General features: G+C 37.6%; 2 protein-coding genes across 6 annotated transcripts; both read left to right on the top strand.

Moving 5' to 3' along the window:
• Window positions 1-3969: 3969 nt before the first annotated feature.
• Window positions 3970-9292, top strand: ube2d4 (ubiquitin conjugating enzyme E2 D4). Its single transcript, XM_030142630.1, has 7 exons — window positions 3970-4259; window positions 5412-5475; window positions 5620-5651; window positions 5752-5829; window positions 5918-6023; window positions 6316-6409; window positions 6548-9292. Exons 1-7 carry the CDS (start codon window positions 4236-4238, stop codon window positions 6591-6593), a joined length of 444 nt encoding a protein of 147 aa, XP_029998490.1. The 5' UTR covers window positions 3970-4235; the 3' UTR covers window positions 6594-9292.
• An 814-nt stretch (window positions 9293-10106) lies between these two features.
• On the top strand, window positions 10107-19249 carry dbnlb (drebrin-like b). 5 transcript variants are annotated; one of them, XM_030142624.1, is made up of 15 exons: window positions 10108-10275; window positions 12331-12386; window positions 12617-12729; window positions 12831-12905; window positions 13209-13358; window positions 13564-13641; window positions 14067-14218; window positions 14308-14362; window positions 14582-14653; window positions 15567-15690; window positions 15903-16019; window positions 16343-16417; window positions 16744-16802; window positions 16887-16971; window positions 17858-19249. In XM_030142624.1, the coding sequence occupies exons 1-15, from the start codon at window positions 10193-10195 to the stop codon at window positions 17992-17994; spliced, it is 1431 nt and encodes a 476-aa protein (XP_029998484.1). In that variant the 5' UTR covers window positions 10108-10192; the 3' UTR covers window positions 17995-19249. The 5 variants fall into 5 exon arrangements, with proteins under 5 accessions (XP_029998485.1, XP_029998484.1, XP_029998488.1 ...); XM_030142625.1 differs by lacking the exon at window positions 14582-14653 and having other exon boundaries at window positions 10107-10275; XM_030142628.1 differs by lacking the exon at window positions 15903-16019 and having other exon boundaries at window positions 10109-10275.
• The last annotated feature ends 34 nt before the right edge of the window (window positions 19250-19283 follow it).

Raw genomic sequence — 19283 nt, 5'->3', positions numbered from 1 at the left:
ATAACAACATTTCCTTTACTTAGGCCACAAATATTACCACAAGATACTTTTTAAGAACATTTTGTTGAATGAATTTACTGTTATAATTATCAAAAGGCAAAAAATAAACATGCAGTCAGTAGAGCGTCTATCGCTCTCTATTGCTCCTCTATTTCTGCTGTGGCTCAAACTGCAAATGATAAGTTTATATTTAGTCCAACTTTCTATTTGATAACAGTACCAAGCCATTTGTTGGTGCTGCCACTGCCTGTCTGTTCAAGAGGAAATCCCTCTTTTGTCTCTTTAGGAAGCTCAACAAACTGGGAAAACCTGAATTTGTCATCAGGACTCAAACAGCTGGAACACATTTGATCATGAAAAGTCACCACTAAATGTATTAGTCAACACTCCAGACTAGTTATTAGCTTGACTCTAGAGACTACTCATTGCAAGAGCAGCACAATAAAACAGTTTCCAGGGCTGTCAATCACCGAGCCAGAAGTGGTGTAACACAGAGATATAGGGGGCTCTGGGGATTGCTCTTAAAGTGTTTAACCCCGATGGATTACTGGTTCTTTATGACTAGCCTATATGTGAGGTTTGTGTGTTTGCTTGACATGATGCACATCTGATAAGGGTGGATCAGAGGCAACAGGCACCAGGGACTGCAGACTCTGATCTCATATTTTATCAGACTTATAACATTATATACGTTAAAAACAAGAAAGGAGGAAAGTAATGTTTGGATAAAAAGCATAGTTTGGAGGAGGTCTGAGTTGAGTGCACTTCATGAGATTTTTATCATTTTCCTGTATTATTATATAATGTTTTTAGTCTTTATCTTAGTAGGAAATGCTCTACATTTAATGAACAACACTTAACAGATTACAAACAATTTCCAGCTACGATTTTATTTGCTAAGTATAAGAAAACATCTGATAAACCAATAGCTAAAACAATATGCCTCAACAGTAAGAAAGGAATATAAAAAGAACCAATCATTATAGCAATTAGTAATTCATACATTATATTATCAGACTTTAAAACAGTTGGCAAAACAAATGTAGTAAGTAATTCATCTAAAATCACAAAAATTTAGTCTACAGCTCCATGGTAAAATTAATAAAACACACAGTATGCAACAGTCAGTTAAAGCTATGACATGTAATATACACACTCTGAAACTTAGACAATTTTACATAGTTTCCCCATGTGAATAAAGGTGTAACAACCAGTCAAGCTTGTTTTAAACCACAGCAAAAACACAAGAAGACGTTACTATATGGTCTCTTTGTAGATTGTCAGTGATTCAAGATGTAAAATGCACTAATTCTGATACCTAAAAAGGCACAGGGACAATTTGGGATTCTGCTAGGTCAGAGGCCACCTTAACATTGACAAGCAAAATCAAATCACAGCTAAGGAAATGAGCCATGAAACACTGATTGCTCCATACATAATGACCTTTTTTTCCAGTTGCTTAGCTCCAGAATTATTTGATTGTGCAGAGTGCTGACTTCACTGCAAACATGAGCACTGCTTGCACATATTGCCTGAGTGTATAATCAAATCAAGACCATTGATACAAGGAGTGAACAAATATCTCTTAGTATTTGGGAACAATAGATCTTTGTTCCATGAGAGAGCCCTCAGAAAGCTAATACACTGACCGAAGGTGGAACACCTCTGGGGACTGTGAGCCCAGATTGTGCTCCACATTAATTGGTTGTGCTTTTATTGGATAATTCAGACTTTAGCAAGAGCCATTTAAGTTAATTTTGAAAATGACAGCGAGCATATGTGCATTGTCATGGCAGCTATGGGAAATGTACCACAGAGAGGAATATACTTAAACTCAGACACAGATTTAACATAATAGACACAATAAATGCTGGGCTTTCTATTATACAATGGAACTTGTACTAATGATGATTCATGTGACCACAAAGACAGATCACTAAACTTTGCTGAGTTCATGGTTTCAAATAACAGCACTATAGGCTATATTCCTCATGAGACATGTCAACAAGCTTCTACCCCCACCCATATCATCCCAGTTCTGACACATTCACACCTTGGCTCATACATCAGTTTGGAACTTGGGGCACCAGTCCTGTAACTAAAAACTAAACTTCTGAGGGAAATTCCCCACACAGGTCAGTGATATGTTGCCTTATAAAAAACAGACTTCTCGCTTATTGCTTTAAACGTTTATAAGGCAGCATGCACCCTGTAACTAACGGCCTCACAAGTGTCAACTACAAACCCTATAGGTTTAAAAGTACACAGTAGCAAGAAAACCAATGACATCTGAGGTTTCAGAAGAAACTGAAGTACGGTGACTGGCTTTGTGAAATGGGGCTCTAAGCCAACAACGTGTGGGCTTGACTGGGTCTGAAAACCTCATCCTGATAAATGGCCTCTCCAAGTAGACAAACTCACAACACAAGGTCCCTGCTGCATAAGACCCAAACTGCTACCTCTGCTGCTGGCTGAATCTGATTACAGACAGGCCCCGAGGACAGGCAGGTCATTGAGAGCACAGAGATGAGCAAACAATAAGATATTATCTAAAGGAATCTTCAGCTTTCCAAAGGAAAATGGTCCCTCTCAGTGTCACACTGACGATAGGATCCTCAACCTGACACTGAATCAGCCATTTAAGAAGAATGAACACTGCAACCCATTCATACATACTCACTAAAATAATGAGAGCTCTTTTTTCACCCTTGTTTAAGACATATAAAGAGAGGAGGCCTTGCAAGACAAGGCTGTGCAGAAACCAGAGCATGCAGCTGACTCAGATGAATATGCCTTTACAATGATTGGGTGTTGAATGAACAATTCTATAGTCTTTTTCTTTCTTCTTATGTACTTGTAAATAACACACAGATTTGCCTTCATAGTAGGCTACTTTGCTGCTCCATTGTCATGCATATCTGTACTTGAACTGACTAATCTGAAACCAATAAATGTAATCAATTTATTTTGGAGCATGTAATATTTAATTGGTAAACTGGTGGCATTATAGGTACAAAAACCTTTCATATCAAAGCATCATATTCAGGGTCTTGGCTCCTATACTGTCTTTTTGCCCTTTTCAAATAGTGACATCTTGTGGACACCTGGACAAAGTTATTGTGTTAAAGTCCCTGACAATATGTTTCAAACAAAAGTGTTATTTTATTATGATCTCACTGCCGCTGTTTTTTTTTTTTTTTTTGTACAGAAAATATTCATCCTATTATAAAAAACGTGTCACACACAAAAAAGGAGTTTTGACGATAGGAGGTTATTTTTTACCATGACCGTAACTTCTCATGCTCCTGTTGTACTGTTGTATCCCTCAGCAAGAAAATATCTTAGCATTTTTATCATTATTGTTTTGTCAATGACATAGTCTATACAGTGTCAAAGTTATTGTGTCAAACTGGAAAAAAGAGATTTTTGTTAGTAACAGTTATTGCCATAAATATACAATGTACTAAAATTGTCAGCAAAGTCAGTATTCTAAAACATTTCATATACTAAGACTGTATGGAAAATAAAATGAAAAGTAAGTGAATTTGCATAATTTTTGATAGTTTTTCTTCAAATGCAAATAACGAGTTTATTACTATGAAGACATGTTTAATGATTAGTATAATAAAATGAGTTTAATACAAGATAAACATTGCTTTAATCTAAGTATAATAGTAAGGAGCAGGTAAATTAGCAATATCTTAAAGGCATTGCACTGGTTTTGCATCACAATATGTTACTGGGAGTGATAAAATTCACTTTAGATCATAAAAAATAAAATGTCACATAAAGCTAATTTGGAAATGAATTCGCCTATATGAGGCATCAAATTTAGGAGTTATATCATCTTTATCTGTGTGATGAACGACAGTACTTACTTTTGAACCAAGGCCATGGAAAATCACTAATCATTTTCAATTCACGAGCTGAAAGTAAATTCTCGCGATATTACCACAGCTGCCTGCCAGGCACCGAGAGCTATAACGGCAGGGATGAGAAAGCAGAGTGTAACATCTCGGTTGTTGTGTTGCAAGCTAAAGAAAGACCAAGATTTTACAAACATTTTGACGCAAAGGTTGAACTAGACACCAAAAGCCCCAAGCCTGGTATAAGTCAGACGCAATTTACTATTATACGTAAGCTGTGATTTGAAAGTACGCGGCCACAGAACCCAAATTGTATGTGTGAAGTGCTAACTGTTAGCTGACAGGCTACCTAGCATAGCCATACAAGCAATGGCGTTGAAAAGAATTCAGAAGGTGAGTGTTTATTTCTTTCATATGTTAGTTATACCACTTAGACGACACATTTTTCGGGATATGAGATCCTCTGTAAATATAATACAGGTGTGTGGCCATGTCATGTAGCTTGAATTATCCCTAATTACTTCATTTTTCTGCTCCTTTTTAAAATAATTCATAGACAAAGACGAGCTAACCACTGGTGGTGGCCCTGTTGGTGCATTGCTACAGAAACGTTAGTTATAAATAACTGTTTTGGCAGCGCCGCCATTCTCACAACTGCTATATGGATGTGTTAAATAAGTGTTTTTCCCTGATACTTGGGTAACTTAACTTGTCAGAAGTAGTACTCTACTTAAGGTGACTAACGTCACCTAAAACCATCCAACGTAGCTGTGCCAAGCTAGCAAGTGGCTACCGTTAGTTTGTGCTTTGGTCTGAGGTTTGATTTGGGTACTTGTCTGCTATTGACTTAATTTATTCGGTTGTCAGTTGGCTTTATGTTTGCGGTTAGCCAGAGAGATTATAGCTGATGATGTGTTGGTCGCTGAATGACAGCTGGTTGCCAAATTTGAACCCTCGTGTCAGTGTTCCCATATATGGAATGGCAAATGGGGCACTGGAGCAGGCCACAGTGTGTATTTATATAACAGAATAGATAGTCTTTATTTCAAGAGATATTAGATAACAGGGTTAATTTCTATTTTAGCATCTGTTGTTTTGCTGCCTGCGCTTTATCCTCTTTGCTAAACGGTATCTCATTTGTCAATGCTATTTAAGGCCAGTAATATAACAAACAAATCACAAACTATTGTAGTTTGTTTCAATATGATGCCTCAATATGAGACAAACATTTGTAAAGTCAACTGTTTTCAAAACCACCTTTCTCGGGGTGATAACTGTAAGTGATGGTAGGTAGTCATTAATAATAAAGATGTCAGCTATGCAGTCATGTACACAGCTGCCCTGCAAAGGAGTACAACTGGTAGGAAATGTAATCAGTGAGTAAAATGCATTATAACATAACCTCAGCATATAGTCTGTTAAAGAGTTTAGAGTTTTATGGATGTATTTCAACCATACATTTTTGAGCTCACTGCTTTTATTTAAGCTGCTGTAAGTGTAACTCTAAAATGAATGTAGGCTGATACTTAATGTGACTGCTTTTAGGAGCTGTCAGACCTCCAGAGGGACCCACCAGCTCAGTGTTCTGCTGGACCAGTTGGAGATGATTGTAAGTAGTTCATTGGTTTCTGTGTTTATGTATTGCTAGGCATAATTATACCATAGTACAATTTACAAGTTTTAAGGCCACTCCAAATATATTTTTGTCTATGTATTAGCATTTTTGTTAAATGTGTAGTGTATCTTTTTTCAGTGTTTCATTGGCAGGCAACAATAATGGGTCCAGTAAGTGAAACTTTATCTTTACCCATTATAAGTATGTACAAAAACATCAGATTGCTGTTCACAAAGCTAACTGTTTATGTGTCCTGTTTTATTTTGACAGAGTGACAGCCCATATCAAAGTGGAGTGTTTTTCCTCACCATTCACTTCCCCACAGATTACCCCTTCAAACCACCTAAAGTGAGTAGTAAGGCATTTTTCAGTTGCTCACTTTCAGTCATTTATTCACCTGTGATAAAATGCATGTTCTTTATATATTTATTCCCAGGTTGCATTCACAACAAAAATCTACCACCCTAACATCAACAGCAATGGAAGTATTTGTCTGGATATTCTAAGATCACAGTGGTCTCCTGCTCTTACAGTTTCAAAAGGTAAGAGATAATAGCTTTTTAAAAATGTAAAAAAAAAAAAAAAAAAAAAAGGAATCCAACTTAAACATGTACAACTTTAAATACTTTAGTACTTAATGAATTATTATGATCCCATTATTGTCTAAATTGTTTGAGTAGTTATTTTTCTATATAGCTTTTCCTTACTGTGAATGTCATGATGCTTAATATACTGCTGTACTGTATCCATTTATGTCTTTATAGAAAAACCTGCAAACGTGAAGAACTGCCCTCAATTTCTCCAAGACTAACTTTGTGATTTATTCCTCTGCAGTATTATTGTCTATCTGCTCTCTTCTTTGTGATCCAAATCCTGATGATCCACTGGTACCAGAGATCGCTCATACATACAAGGCTGACAGGGAAAAGTGAGTATAAAACATAGATGCTTTTACCAGATCTGGCAACAGTGAATGTGACTTATTATTTTTATGAATTTAAAAAGGTTTCTAAGTTCACATGCGTTTTTTTTTCTTCATCTTCAAATGCTGTATCTTTTTTTACAGGTACAACAAATTAGCAAGAGAATGGACACAGAAGTATGCAATGTGAGAATGTCAAGGAGATCAAAGTACAAGAGAAGAATGAAAGAAACATGTCTGATTTGTAACTTGAGACAAATGAGCAACAGAGGATTAAAAAAACTAGACAACAGCCCATCTCTTGGTGAAGGAAGCGATACAATGAGGTACAGTGCCACCTGGCTTTCCATGTGCTGAGCTGCTGCCATGTGCTGTCCTTCATGACTTGTATGGATCTGCTGAGCAGGACCTGATGGGCTCCTAAAAGCACTCCCTTATGGAATACCGGAAACTCTTCACAGTCCATACAACCACACTCAGACTTTAAACTGTTACTCCTGCTATTGTGAATTATCACTATCATTGTTGCTGTTCATAGAGATCATTTTCACCGTCAATGAGTCATATCGTTGCTATTCAAAAAAGTTTTGTTAATTTTTTTTTTTCTTGTTTTCCCGCGGAGATTGGCTCTCCCTTCATTGCAGAGGTACTGCTTCTGTCCCACTGGATGTCTTGTATTACTGTATTTCCATGTATTTGGTGGCCTTTCTGTGTTATTTTCAAATGGTATATGTGCAATTGAGACAGATTGTTCCCTGTTCAACACAATGGTGCAGTGCCATTACCAGCAGCTGTTGGCACATACTGTCTCTACCCCGAAACAATGTGAAAGATGTAACGAAGGATTGGTTTTTCACCCACTGCATTTGGAAATTAAAACAGTATTTAGTGTTTTCAATAGACTGGAGAGGTGCTGTTAAGAGCTAGTAGATCATCTTCCCATAACTAAGGCTCCATGTGAAGAATGTCAACCTCCATTTTTCTCACACATGCTGTCATTGCTTTTATATCCTGTATAAGTAACCATCAATGGCTGGTGTTGTAGTGCACATAATACTACTGTTGTATGACTTGTTCCTTGTTGTGTAGCTATTAAAATAGCTATTTCTAGGCACATAGTGCTGCTGTGTGCCACCTCCTCAGTACAGTGACTCAGGTATCTAGCCAAATCATCAGCCTTTACAAGCAATGACCCATGGTGAGAAATTACCAGGGCCTATATCACCAGGCTTCTGCAAACAGTACTCATCTAAGTAAACTGGATTGTTCACATGAAAAAAGAGCTTACACTTCCTGAGGAGGTTAAATTGATCAATGGCAGGTTGGCTTTCTTGAAGTTGTTTATGCATACAGGCCCTGATGTGTTGCACAAAAATATGCTGTCCCAGAAGTACTGTCATTTTGTCATGGAGAGGGTTGCTTTTCCATTATCCCTCTTCAATTTCTTTTTTTTTTTTTTTTTTTTCCAACATCATTTCCATTTATTTTTGAGCAACACTTGGATGTGAACAGCTTTTAAACAATGCTGTTAGAAATGTTCATGCTACTGTTTTCTAAAATGAAATGGCCTTTGGTTACAGCTGGCATCATTTATACTCAAAACCTAAACAGACTTGACATTTTGCAGAACCTATTCAAAGTCATGTGCATCTAGTTACTTGAGGTTAATAAATACAGTTGCCGTGACAGTTTCATTTGCTTTAAGAACCAGTGATGTAAAGCTTTTTCAGCATTTCTTTGTCTGTATTCATGATTGGGTCTGCAAAGGTTTGTTTTGGGATGGAAAACATACACAGACACTAAACAATTTGTCTGGATGATATATTTGTGACCTTTTGTATTGTATCTTAGGAAGCTTTAGTTTTAGGCTCTTTTCTCCTTCATTTCACCAGAACTGAACATGATTGTGATGTGTCATAATGTAATTAGTTTAATATAATCCATTGTGATTGTTGGATAAAATAGTTAGGATATGCAGTGACATTTTTATTTTTAAATCATGGCTCATAATGTGCTGATGCTGCCAATATAAAGGGAATTATTTGGTGGTATAAAGGGGAGGAAACTTAGCTAATGAGGCATTATTATATGGATTCATCCAGAAAGGTCCATAGTAAAGCATGAACATTTTAGAAGCTTTGATTGTAGAATTAACACCATGGTTTAGGCGCCAAATCTAGTTACTCATTGTTATAGCTGCTGTAGAAATGTTCAAAGCAAGTTATCCTGAAATACAGTATATACTAAAATTTTTGAAAATATATGCTCTAAATGCAGTGAAAGTCTTTTTGCTACCAGACCACAGTTGAAAATGACTTGTGTGTGTGTAATAGTACTAGTTTAAACTTTGTGTGCATTGTTGTTTATTTATTTGAAAGCCGAGTACCTTCCAAATGTACGATTGAACGCAGCCTCAATTCATCATGTGAGTGATGCAACATTGACTTCCTTTGTCCAGTGTGCTCAATAGAGTTTATATAGGCAGCTTAGCATGCTTTGCACTCTGGAGAACCCTCTCTCAGCCATTTGCCAGATATCAGGGATTTCGTTACAATTCATCTGCCTAACACCTCTAACTAAAATTTTAGCCTTAACCCTCATTTTCTATATATAGAGAGAATTGTCATAAACTGTAAACTTGCTATCAGGGCTGTATCCCCTAATGGGTAATTCATTTCATCACTAAACATGAACCTGCTTGAACAGTACCAATATATTTTTAATTAAGCCTGGCTTTCTCTGAATGCAGGACCAGCCTTCATGCATCTTAAGATTTGGAATGTGTGTGCTTAAACTCTCACAATGAACATCCACATCTCTCATAGGCTACATAAAATATCTATTGACTTTGTCATAACATATGAATAAAGTTCATCTTGTTTTATCGTGGGTCTGTATTAATTTCTTTTTGCATATTTTAACATGGTGCAAGGTCATTCCAAACAAATTTGCTTTGTCCCTCAAGGTAATATTTTTAAAAAAATTACAATGCATGAGACCTGCAACAACTATTCATCATCAGTATGTGAATTTTAAGCCTCAAATGCCTATTTTTCACTAAAAGAGGCAGAGAGTTAATGGAACATCCAAGAAATACCAAGAGTAACGCTGTAAATAGTTGTCACTGAAATGAAAGTATTAATATTTTATAGATTAATTTGCAAAACTCTTCACAGGCTTTCATTTTTTGTTGTGCATTTACTATAATTATGACATGTAGGAGTAATTGGCTCTGTATAAAAAATGGACCATTGCAAATTTCGCTCAGTGAGGAAAACACATTTCTGAATTTGATTCAAAGTTTTTTTGGTTGTAAAAATTTTATGCTTTGCATTATTCAATTAAAAAACTCAATCTAGATAAAAGCATAAAAACCCTTTACAAAGGATGCGATTGTTTCCACATAAGGCCAACTATTGAAATAAACACGATTGCGTGGTGATAACGCTAAGGGTTTGTTTGATTTATTTACCAGCATCATTTTTAATGCGGTGCAAAGAATATGTTCTGTATTTTATTGCAACTATCTTTCTTAAGCTCAGATATTTTGCGCGCTTTACCCACTATTCACCAATGGTATCATGCCAATTCCCCGCCGACCTAAAAATAATTATAAAAGCATGCAAGCTCCGCTCTCTCGGGTCGTCGGGGTGAGAGTTTCGCACTAACGCAATAGCTAAACCACAGTAGCTGCTTCCTGTTCTACTGAAAGTCAGCATCATCGCCACTCCTCCCAATAGGAAGGGCGCATCCCGAATAGCTAGCTGGCTAGCTGTACTCAGCATAAAGATGGCAGTTAACCTCAGCAAAAATGGTCCTGCATTAACAGCTGCATATAAAGAAGTGGTAGATGAAAAATCCAACACCAACTGGTAAGGAACGGCATGTTGAAACTGTTTTAGTCCTTTGTAGGAGTCATTATGTTAGCGGCAGTGTTGGCTAGCACTGACCCAATCAGTCGTCAAGTAATTTCACACGTTGGATAACTAAACTTAACGCAATTTGCAACCTAATGGTACTTGGTTAACAACAATGGACAGTATGCTAACAGCTCAAAGACATCATTGTAATAGCTATCATGTGCTTTGGCAGGCTTTCTTAAATTTATGGCAGCATGACGGGGTCTGGTAAAGATGGGATAAATAGCTAACTAGTCGTGTAATTATGCTAACATCCTAGGGTCATCAAATTACTAACATGCAGGTGCTGAGTTCAGCCCTTTCATACACTTTTGCATATTTAAGTAAGATGGTTTTTTATAGTTTTGATTTAATAATTTGCTGCTTCACCCACTTCCTGGTGAGTGTGGTTATCAAGTATAGCTAAGTTAGGTGAAAGCTCAATCTTTGAACTTCCTCTCTGTCACCTAACATAACACTAGAGTCTGTCTGTCTGTGTCTGGTGGAATTAGACTCAAACCTGCTCATGACTTAGAGGTATTTAAGGATGATCTCAACTAATTAACAACCGAGCCAAACGTCCAGGGAATCCTCCCTGGAAAAGACTCCTCTGTGAATTACTGCCATGAACTAATCTGTACTAACTCTTGGACAGCCCCACATATTAACTTAGCAACATAAAACTGCTGCAGTTTTTGCAATAAATCATGTTGGCAAGGAAATGTTGTAAAGATAAAAAAATAAAGAACTAAGTGTCTTGCATTGAGGCAAGATAATATGACTGTAGGCTTCCTGTTTAACAACTTTTACAAATACAGTGGTACATGCGATTATTTTTATGTCTAGGCCTGCTGCTGCTGATGGATATTAATCCCTTAAGGATTAAGGGGAAGTTATATTGTACACACTGAATCTATACAGCCTCTCTTGGTTTTCATTTTCCATATCATATGCAGCAATCCGCTGTACTTTTTCTATTGTATTAAGTTGTCAGTTGAAATAAAGACACAGGTAATATGATATATATTTTTATGGTATCAGCAGAGTACTCATACCTTCACAATTCATTAGAATAATGTATGGATACATTAAAGCTGTGTTCTTTATAGTTTTGTAATGTCACTAGGCAAAATTGGCATGATTACCTTTAACAATATTGTAGCTGAAGTGGTCTGAGAGGATGTCTATGACTTCTGCTTCAACTCTTTTGCTTTGTTTTCAAAATCTTGCATAGTTGAATTGTTAGGAGTGTCAACTGTCAATACCAATCACTGATCAGATTCTTTCAGTTGCAACCTGGATGAGATTCTACTGTGCATCTCAGCATGGAAGTTCAGAAAAGTGGTGATAGCAATAATATCTTGAAATGGTATTAGGTTATCTATCTTTATATTTAGTCTTTTGATCTGGACTGAGAGGGGAGAGCTTAAGACGGAATGTTTTTTTTTTCTTCGTATCCTTATGTTTTATCCCTGATTTCCCCTCTTGCAGCTTTAGGCATTGCATTTTTCTCAAGTAAAGCTTTCATGGGTGGGGTCACTTTTTAGGAAAATGTCTCTGAGGTTTGACATGTTGCAGAACTTTACATTAGTCAGCAGTTTTTGAGTGTAAAATGACACTGAAATGTTCCACACATAGTTATACAATAGTAAAAGTTAAAAATAGTCAGAAGTTTAGAGAAATTGTTTAGAAAGACACTTTTTGCTGTTCTACTTCTTTAAAAAGCTATTGCCTACTCCCAGATATCAGGTGGGTGCACTATACATTCGCTGGATGATCAGAGCATTGTTTTTTTTATTTTGTGTGTTTTTTTTTTTTTTTTTTTTTTTTTCTCGAATGTGATGGCCTGAAAAGTCAGTTAAGTCCCATCCATGCATTTGCCATGACTAGCTCAAATGGGATTAAAACTGCAGCATTACTACAGTTGTGTGATATGAAGTGGTGCATATTGGAGAAACAGAATCCTATTTTGTTGTGTACTTGGTTTTTATCTGGTTGTTTAATGGCTTATTCTGGTGTGGTCCACAGGGCCTTGTTCACCTATGAGGGAAACAGTAATGATATCCGCCTGGCAGAAAAGGGAGGTGAGTAACAGGGTAGACATTGTTATCAAGTTTTTATAATCGCACACTATATTATCAAATGTGGGCAGGAATTTCACTGTCAGCATACAACTGCAGTACTCGAATATCAGCACAAAGGCATTGCTTGCCTCTGCCTTCTCAACCCATTATTTGTAGGGGGAAAAAATGTCCACACTTAGCACAACTGACCACAGTAACCATTTGATTTTTCCAACATGTTAATATATCAGATGGAGGACTGGAGGAGTTGGTTGAGGAATTGAACAGTGGAAAAGTGATGTATGCTTTCTGTCGGGTCCAGGATCCAAATTCTGGTCTGCCTAAATATGTTCTCATCAACTGGGTAAGACATGCACTCCACTTCCTTACATGTTCCTCCTTGTTGTTGTTGCAACTCATTGGATGTTTTAGCAGGAGTTGATGTATTATTTTTTTCTTTTTCAGACTGGAGAAGGTGTGAAGGACGCCAGGAAGGGATTATGTGCAAATCATGTCAGCTCTATGGCAAATTTTCTTAAGGTAATCTTACATGCAAGTGGCTTTCACTCATTTGAATTTCTGCCTCATAATCTGTTTACGTTTACAGGCTGGTTATTTGAGTGTTACACTGTATGGTAGTAATAACTTGGAGTAAGAAAATAAATATAGAATGAAAATACTGATGCAGCATGTTGCAGGCAACTTTATTAGTCAAATGTCAGTGTTGTTTCTATCCACTGCAAATGTTGACAAACTATAGGGAGGTGCATGAGCTAAGATAAGGCCTCTACATATGTTTCCTGTTTGATTATTAAAAGAAACTTACATTTTGTGTGGTTACAGGGTGCTCATGTCACAGTAAATGCAAGAGCAGATGAGGATGTGGAACCTGACGTGATCATGCAAAAGGTGGCCAAAGCGTCAGGAGCGAATTACAGCTTCCACAAAGAAACTTCCAGTCGCTTTCAGGACAGTGGTCCTCAGGGTCCTGTGGTATGCAATGCTTTTCCTGTCCAGTGCCCTCCTGTTTGCTTGTGTTTTTTGTTAGAGTGATGTTAAAATTCTGTCAGTCAATGGAAGATATTGTGTTGTAACTGAAAGCTAAATCATGCTTGATTAAATTGTGTCCAATATTTCGTTAGTTACTGTGTTTCTTGTGATAACGTAAAACAGTCATTTAAGTTGTAATTTCCCACAGGGCTCAGTGTACCAGAAGACCAATGCCATGTCAGAAATCAAAAAGACCAATAAGGACACCTTCTGGGCACAGGCAGAGGTAGCCTCCAAAGCTGTATTCACCTCATGCAGACATTGTCACTTTTAAAGCAGGAAGAACAGGAAAACATATTTATATCCCTTCAATTTGTCATCACTGTTGTTGTTTTTAAGTGGTTTACATTTGACTTGCTGAACTTGTCAGCAGTACTGCCAGCTTTTGCAGTTTTGAAACATTTGACATATATTGCCACTGCTCTCAAATCTCTAATAAAAATACAGTGCAAGCAGTTTTTCGATTAGAAATATAACCATAGTCAGCAAGAGCATGCATGTAACTTTATCCTTTTGTTTGCAGTTTTCCTAAGTAATTCTAGTTTTTTTTTTTACTGTATTTAGATAAAGTTTTGTGACCTTAAACTTATTATACAAAAGAATATTGTCAAAGTAACTCAAAAATGTGAAAGTTCCTGGTTTGTGTATTAGAAAGAGGAGGAAAAACGGCGTAAGGAGGAGCGGCGTAAGGCAGATGAGGAGCGCCAGAAGCTGGAGAGTGAGAGGAAAGACCGAGAGGCCAAGGAGGCGGCGCTGAGGGACAAGAGAGACAAGGAGAGGTCCATTCAAATCGAGCAGCAAAAGTAGGTAGCAACTGAATTTGATATTATCAGAAGCACACAGTTAAAGGTTTGAAATCAAATTACCTTTGTTCTTTTAATTTGTTTAATAGGAAGTACCAGCAGCAACAGGAAGAAGCAAGTAAAGAGCAGGAGAAACAGCGTTGGGTGAGTGCTGTTCCCTCTCCAAACAAGATTAGATTTTATGCAAATGGATTTCAACAGGATAAGGATCAGATACAGATATGAGTGTGGATCAGTGTTACCCACTTTTCTGTGACTGTGTTGATGGTTTAATAGTTTTCTGTAGAGTACACATCATGTAAACACTTAAGTCAGTCAGGTATAGCTAATCAGCAGTGCCAATACTGATATCAACGTCATCAGGCGGAGCAAGAGGAGACCCAGGCAGCCCAGAAGAAAGCAGTCAGGAGAGGTGAATCTGTGGAAAAGGCCAACGTGAGTTCCCCTTTCCGAAAGCGCCTTTTCCGGCCAGACTACTTTCCATTTTCTTTCCTCTCTTTCCAAGTGCTCGTCTAGGACTAATCAAACATGAGTCGTTTTAAAGCTGCATCTGTTTTCTAGTCTTTACTGCATAACATCTTCTTTCTTTCTGATCATTTACAAGATTCAGAAGTGGACTCGCAAGTCACTGCTGGAAATCTTCCCAGCTTTTTTTTCCTCTGTAACATCCTTCACACTATTATTGAGGCTTTCTGCGGATCTCTCAATTCTTTTTAGGTCCAAATAATGTGAATATTACACCTGAAAATGTCTTAAATAAAACTGACAGATCAGTCATGAAATTAACATTAGTGTAAAGTTGCATTAGCCATAATACATCTGCACACTGCCAAAAACATCATGAATGTCCAAAGTATTCACACCAACAGTGATGTGACAATGCAACAGTTGTCACAAAAAAGCCCTGGGTGTATGAAGACCTTGAGTCTCACTTTATTTGGGTTTGGGAGAAAATGTATAATGACAATGCTGTAACAAATCTACAAGTCAAAACCAGCTTGGGGTCAATAACCACTAATGCTCCCTGTGCAGATCAGAATTTGACTAAGAACACACAGCTCATGTGCCACAGTGTGGTTTGTTGGTTAATGTGGTGTCCTAATGAAAAAAAATCTGTTATTTTCATCTAGTCAGGGAAGATGCCAGTTCTACAAGCTTGAGAGCAGCACATTTAGTGCTTGGTTGAAGCCCGCTGAAAATAACAAATTTAAAGCCCACTGTTTAATTACATTCACAACGCTTCATGTTCTTACATTTGACTTGTTAAAACTTGCAGAAATCCTGATGAATGAACCTATGAGGACTAATCATTCGGTGCATTTCATGTTTTGTTTTTTTTTTTTTCTAGGAGGCGGCTTCCCTCATCTCTCAGCGTGCTGTAAACCCTAGGGAGATGTTCAAGCAGAGGGAAAGGGGGATGACCCCCAGTGACTCCGACGTCCCTTCTGCTGCCCCTGCGAGCCCACAGCCAGGTAGTGGTCCTGCAGACACCATGACCACCCCGTCTAATCTGTTTGTCATAGACATAGCCTCCCTTTTTTACAGCCTTTAACTTTCTGCGTTGTTGCCACGTAGTTGTATTCAGCTCTTCATCTGCGTCATTGTCTTCTGCTCAACCTGTCTGCTGTGTTCTCTATCTCATCCGCTCTGCATGCTTGGGGGTTCCATGTGTGTCTCTGCACAGGGCGTCTGCAAAGCCCTTTTCTGTCTAAGCAAGTGTATGAAACTGAGCCAGCCAGCTCACCTCAGCGCCAAGCTTCTCCTGTGCCAGCAAGCTCCGCCTCTCCTGTCCATGCCACAGGTGTGAGCTCACACACGAACACACACTTACACATCATAATGGGCGACATATTCACACTAAACTAAAAACTCCATGCCCCATTTCTCCTCATTGTTCCTGTGTGTACTCATCCTCATAATCCTCATTTCAACGTGAGTCATTTTCCACACAGAGTTCTTTGTTTTCTGGAAGAATTTTTCCAAATTCCTGCGTGTTGTTCTTTGTTTTTTTTGTTTTTTTAATACTCCTCATGCCTGACACTTGGTGGTGGAATTCAACTTGTGTGGACCTGTGAATGTGTTCCTGTGTATATGCATGTCTGTGCTTGTGTTTTGGGTGATAAGAGCCTGATGTGGATGATGGACAGTCCAGATGTGAGTATGATGAGCAGAAGGAGGCCCCCCAGGAGCAGCTGGAAGGTGGGGCCCATTTCACACACACCAGCTGTAGCTTTAACCTTTAGAGATCAGGGGCTGATGTTCACAGAGGTAGTGACTGACTGAGGTCCAACAAATTCCAGAAACCAAAAAAAAATGTAGGGCTATGTTTGTTCTTTTTTTTTTTTAAGATTAAATTTAGTGTTTAAAAGTTAAAAATAAATAAATAAATAAATCATCCTTCATCTGCTGCCTTTGGAAAGGAACAAAAATCTAGGCACTTTCAGTCAGATGTTTGTGGTGCCACCTGCTGGTGGATTAAGTGTTTAAACATTCAGAGTCAGACTGATGGTAATCTCTGTTCACAGAGGAAGCACCGGTTGCCAACTCCTATGTCCAGGAGGCTGTTTATGAAGAACCCCCTCAGGTAGGTCTTTACTTTCCTTCTGAATAACTGCTCCCTTCTGTCGTATAATTTCTGAAGTGACACTTAATATCATTGCTCACAAAGGTGGAGGAGAACAACTATGAAGTGACCCCTGAGGAGACGTCAGACAGAGGCGTCTGTGCCAGAGCTTTATACGACTACCAGGCTGGTGGGTTTTTGACAAGAGAAAATTAATTTTTATACTCAAATTAACATTCAGTAATGCTCTACACAGGGTTAGCAGATTTGGAAAACTGGTTGTACATGATTGTAAAATAAGTAATAATAACTTCTAGTTTAGCTTGGAGAGCAAAAAATTTTTTAGATTTTTAGGAAACTGATTTTGCTTATACCAATGTAATGGCAAATAGTGACACAGTTAATTACTTAGTAATGAACTTATGATAATATTAATATTGTTTGTGTTTAATGTGTATGATCAGACAGAAACATCCTAACCAGCGTCTTTTGAAATAACTTGATCCTAGTGCTGGATGGTAGAAAGCCTGTATCAGGATTATGGCATCATCTATATAATGAAAGCTTTTATTCCTATCATGTTCACTCATTGCTACAAAATTATAAAATGCAGTATGTGCAGTAAAAATATGCATGAGGCTGTTGTACAATTTTAATTTTGCCAACTGCAACATAGTACAAACAAAAGTTAAAAATAAATGTAACTGTCAGTCATTTCCAAAACATTTCAAGATGGTTTTATTATTGTTACGTAATGTCCACAGTTCTAAGATGTAACTCAAATTCAGTGTTTTAATTTTTACTCTGAATCTGTCTTTCTCAAGTGCCTTTAGAGAAATCATGTCTTTTATGGGTGGATTATTATTATTAATATTGTTTGTGAGTGAGATGTGGGTAATTCATTCTTGGATTATTAGCTAATAACAGTATGCACAATTAATGGGACTATCAAAGTGTTAGAATCTATGAAAAATTCATACAGTACCGGAAATTAAAACTGTAAAATCATCCAGCATATTGCCCAGCACCAAATGATCTTTATAATGTGTTTCTGAGACTCTTCTCTCCTCTTTCAGCTGATGATACAGAGATTTCGTTCGATCCGGACGAAATCATCACCGGGATCGAGATGATAGACGAGGGCTGGTGGCGAGGTTATGGCCCAGATGGCCATTTTGGAATGTTCCCAGCCAATTACGTGGAGCTCATCTAGCCCCTGTGCAGCCCCCTCCCCATCTCCAGATCATCACCCTGACAGCCCCAGAGGACCTCTGCAGTAAAACAACACTCAGCAAAGACGGTTCTCACACACAAGTGAGCTGATCAGGCTGAAATGGAGTAAATGGACCAATAATAGAAAATGGTAATCGTGGGCCAGAGGCTTTTCAGATCTATCCTCATTTCAAGAACGCAGTTCAATTAACGTTGATGTAAGCAGTTGGTGGCTTAGTTTAGGCATTCGTGAAAGACCCATAGGTTGACGAAATCTCCCTCCCACCTCCTTAAAAATATCTCCTTACCTTGAAATGTGATGCAGTACATTATCAGCCTTCATTAATGTTTAAGTCTTAACTTCAATTGTGAGCATAATGAGCACTTCTAGTTCACATTCCTTAAAAAGTGACTTCAGTTTTATATCAGGTATAATTTCATTGTTGCTTGTAGCATTTGCTCCTTTCCATTTCAGGAAAAAAAAAAAAAAAATCAAAGATGGTGGTACCAGCTACAGTATAATCCTTTGCCTTGTTTTGCCTTTCTTTACCGGAAGACTGAGTTTTTTTCTTTTTCTTTTTTGTATATGATTGAACCTACATCCTGTGTGAATTTTAGACCATGTTTTGTGCTGATCTGATTGTGGTTGAAGTGAATATTTAACAAAAAAAAAAAATCCAGATTGTGTTTGCTGTGCTCTGGGTTATCAACTGTGGTGGGGAAAGCGTCAAAGCATCCCTTTGATTCTCCTTTTACTGTGACTGTATAACGGTTTTCATTTCTCGCTCTCACTAGTCCTTCCTCATTTGAACCAAATCATTTCAACATATTTAATTTTCAGGGACAAGCTGAAATAAAGAAAAGATATGTCAGCATAATTTCTTTTTTTTTTTTTTTTTTTTTTAAGATCTCGCTGGTCTGAGGTTGAGTTTGAGTGCATAACAGAGCTCTAATAAGTTGTATGAGGTGTTACGGTGCCATAATGAGGGACGTGAATGCAGTGAAACCCTCTGAGAAGCACTTGGTGATATTTTAATGAACCATTTGGACATTGTGACAGTAACACTTATGCAAGTTGCTGTTTTTTTCCTGAAATAAAACTCTTGCATTTAATGTTTTCTGGTCAGTTACTAAAAGGAAAAATGAAATTATCGTGAATAGATAAGGGCATCATATATCACTGCATTATTCATGTTTATTTTTCCAGATCTTATTGTAATGCACCAACATCATTCATAATAAAATCAATAAATGAGTTTGTGTTGTCATGTCTTCTCAAACAGGTCAAAC

Source organism: Sphaeramia orbicularis, chromosome 9 (assembly GCF_902148855.1).
Source record: "Sphaeramia orbicularis chromosome 9, fSphaOr1.1, whole genome shotgun sequence".
Lineage (NCBI taxonomy): Eukaryota > Metazoa > Chordata > Actinopteri > Kurtiformes > Apogonidae > Sphaeramia > Sphaeramia orbicularis.
This window is presented reverse-complemented; position numbering and strand designations above follow the sequence as displayed.

Coding starts and splice junctions, on each gene's coding strand:
- ube2d4 (XM_030142630.1), top strand. CDS start 4,236: ATGGCGTTGAAAAGAATTCAGAAG. Junction 4,260..5,411: donor CGTTGAAAAGAATTCAGAAG/GTGAGTGTTTAT, acceptor GACTGCTTTTAG/GAGCTGTCAGACCTCCAGAG. Junction 5,652..5,751: donor AGGCAACAATAATGGGTCCA/GTAAGTGAAACT, acceptor TTATTTTGACAG/AGTGACAGCCCATATCAAAG.
- dbnlb (XM_030142624.1), top strand. CDS start 10,193: ATGGCAGTTAACCTCAGCAAAAATGGTCCTGCATTAACAGCTGCATAT. Junction 14,363..14,581: donor AGCAGGAGAAACAGCGTTGG/GTGAGTGCTGTT, acceptor CAACGTCATCAG/GCGGAGCAAGAGGAGACCCA. Junction 16,803..16,886: donor TTTATGAAGAACCCCCTCAG/GTAGGTCTTTAC, acceptor TTGCTCACAAAG/GTGGAGGAGAACAACTATGA.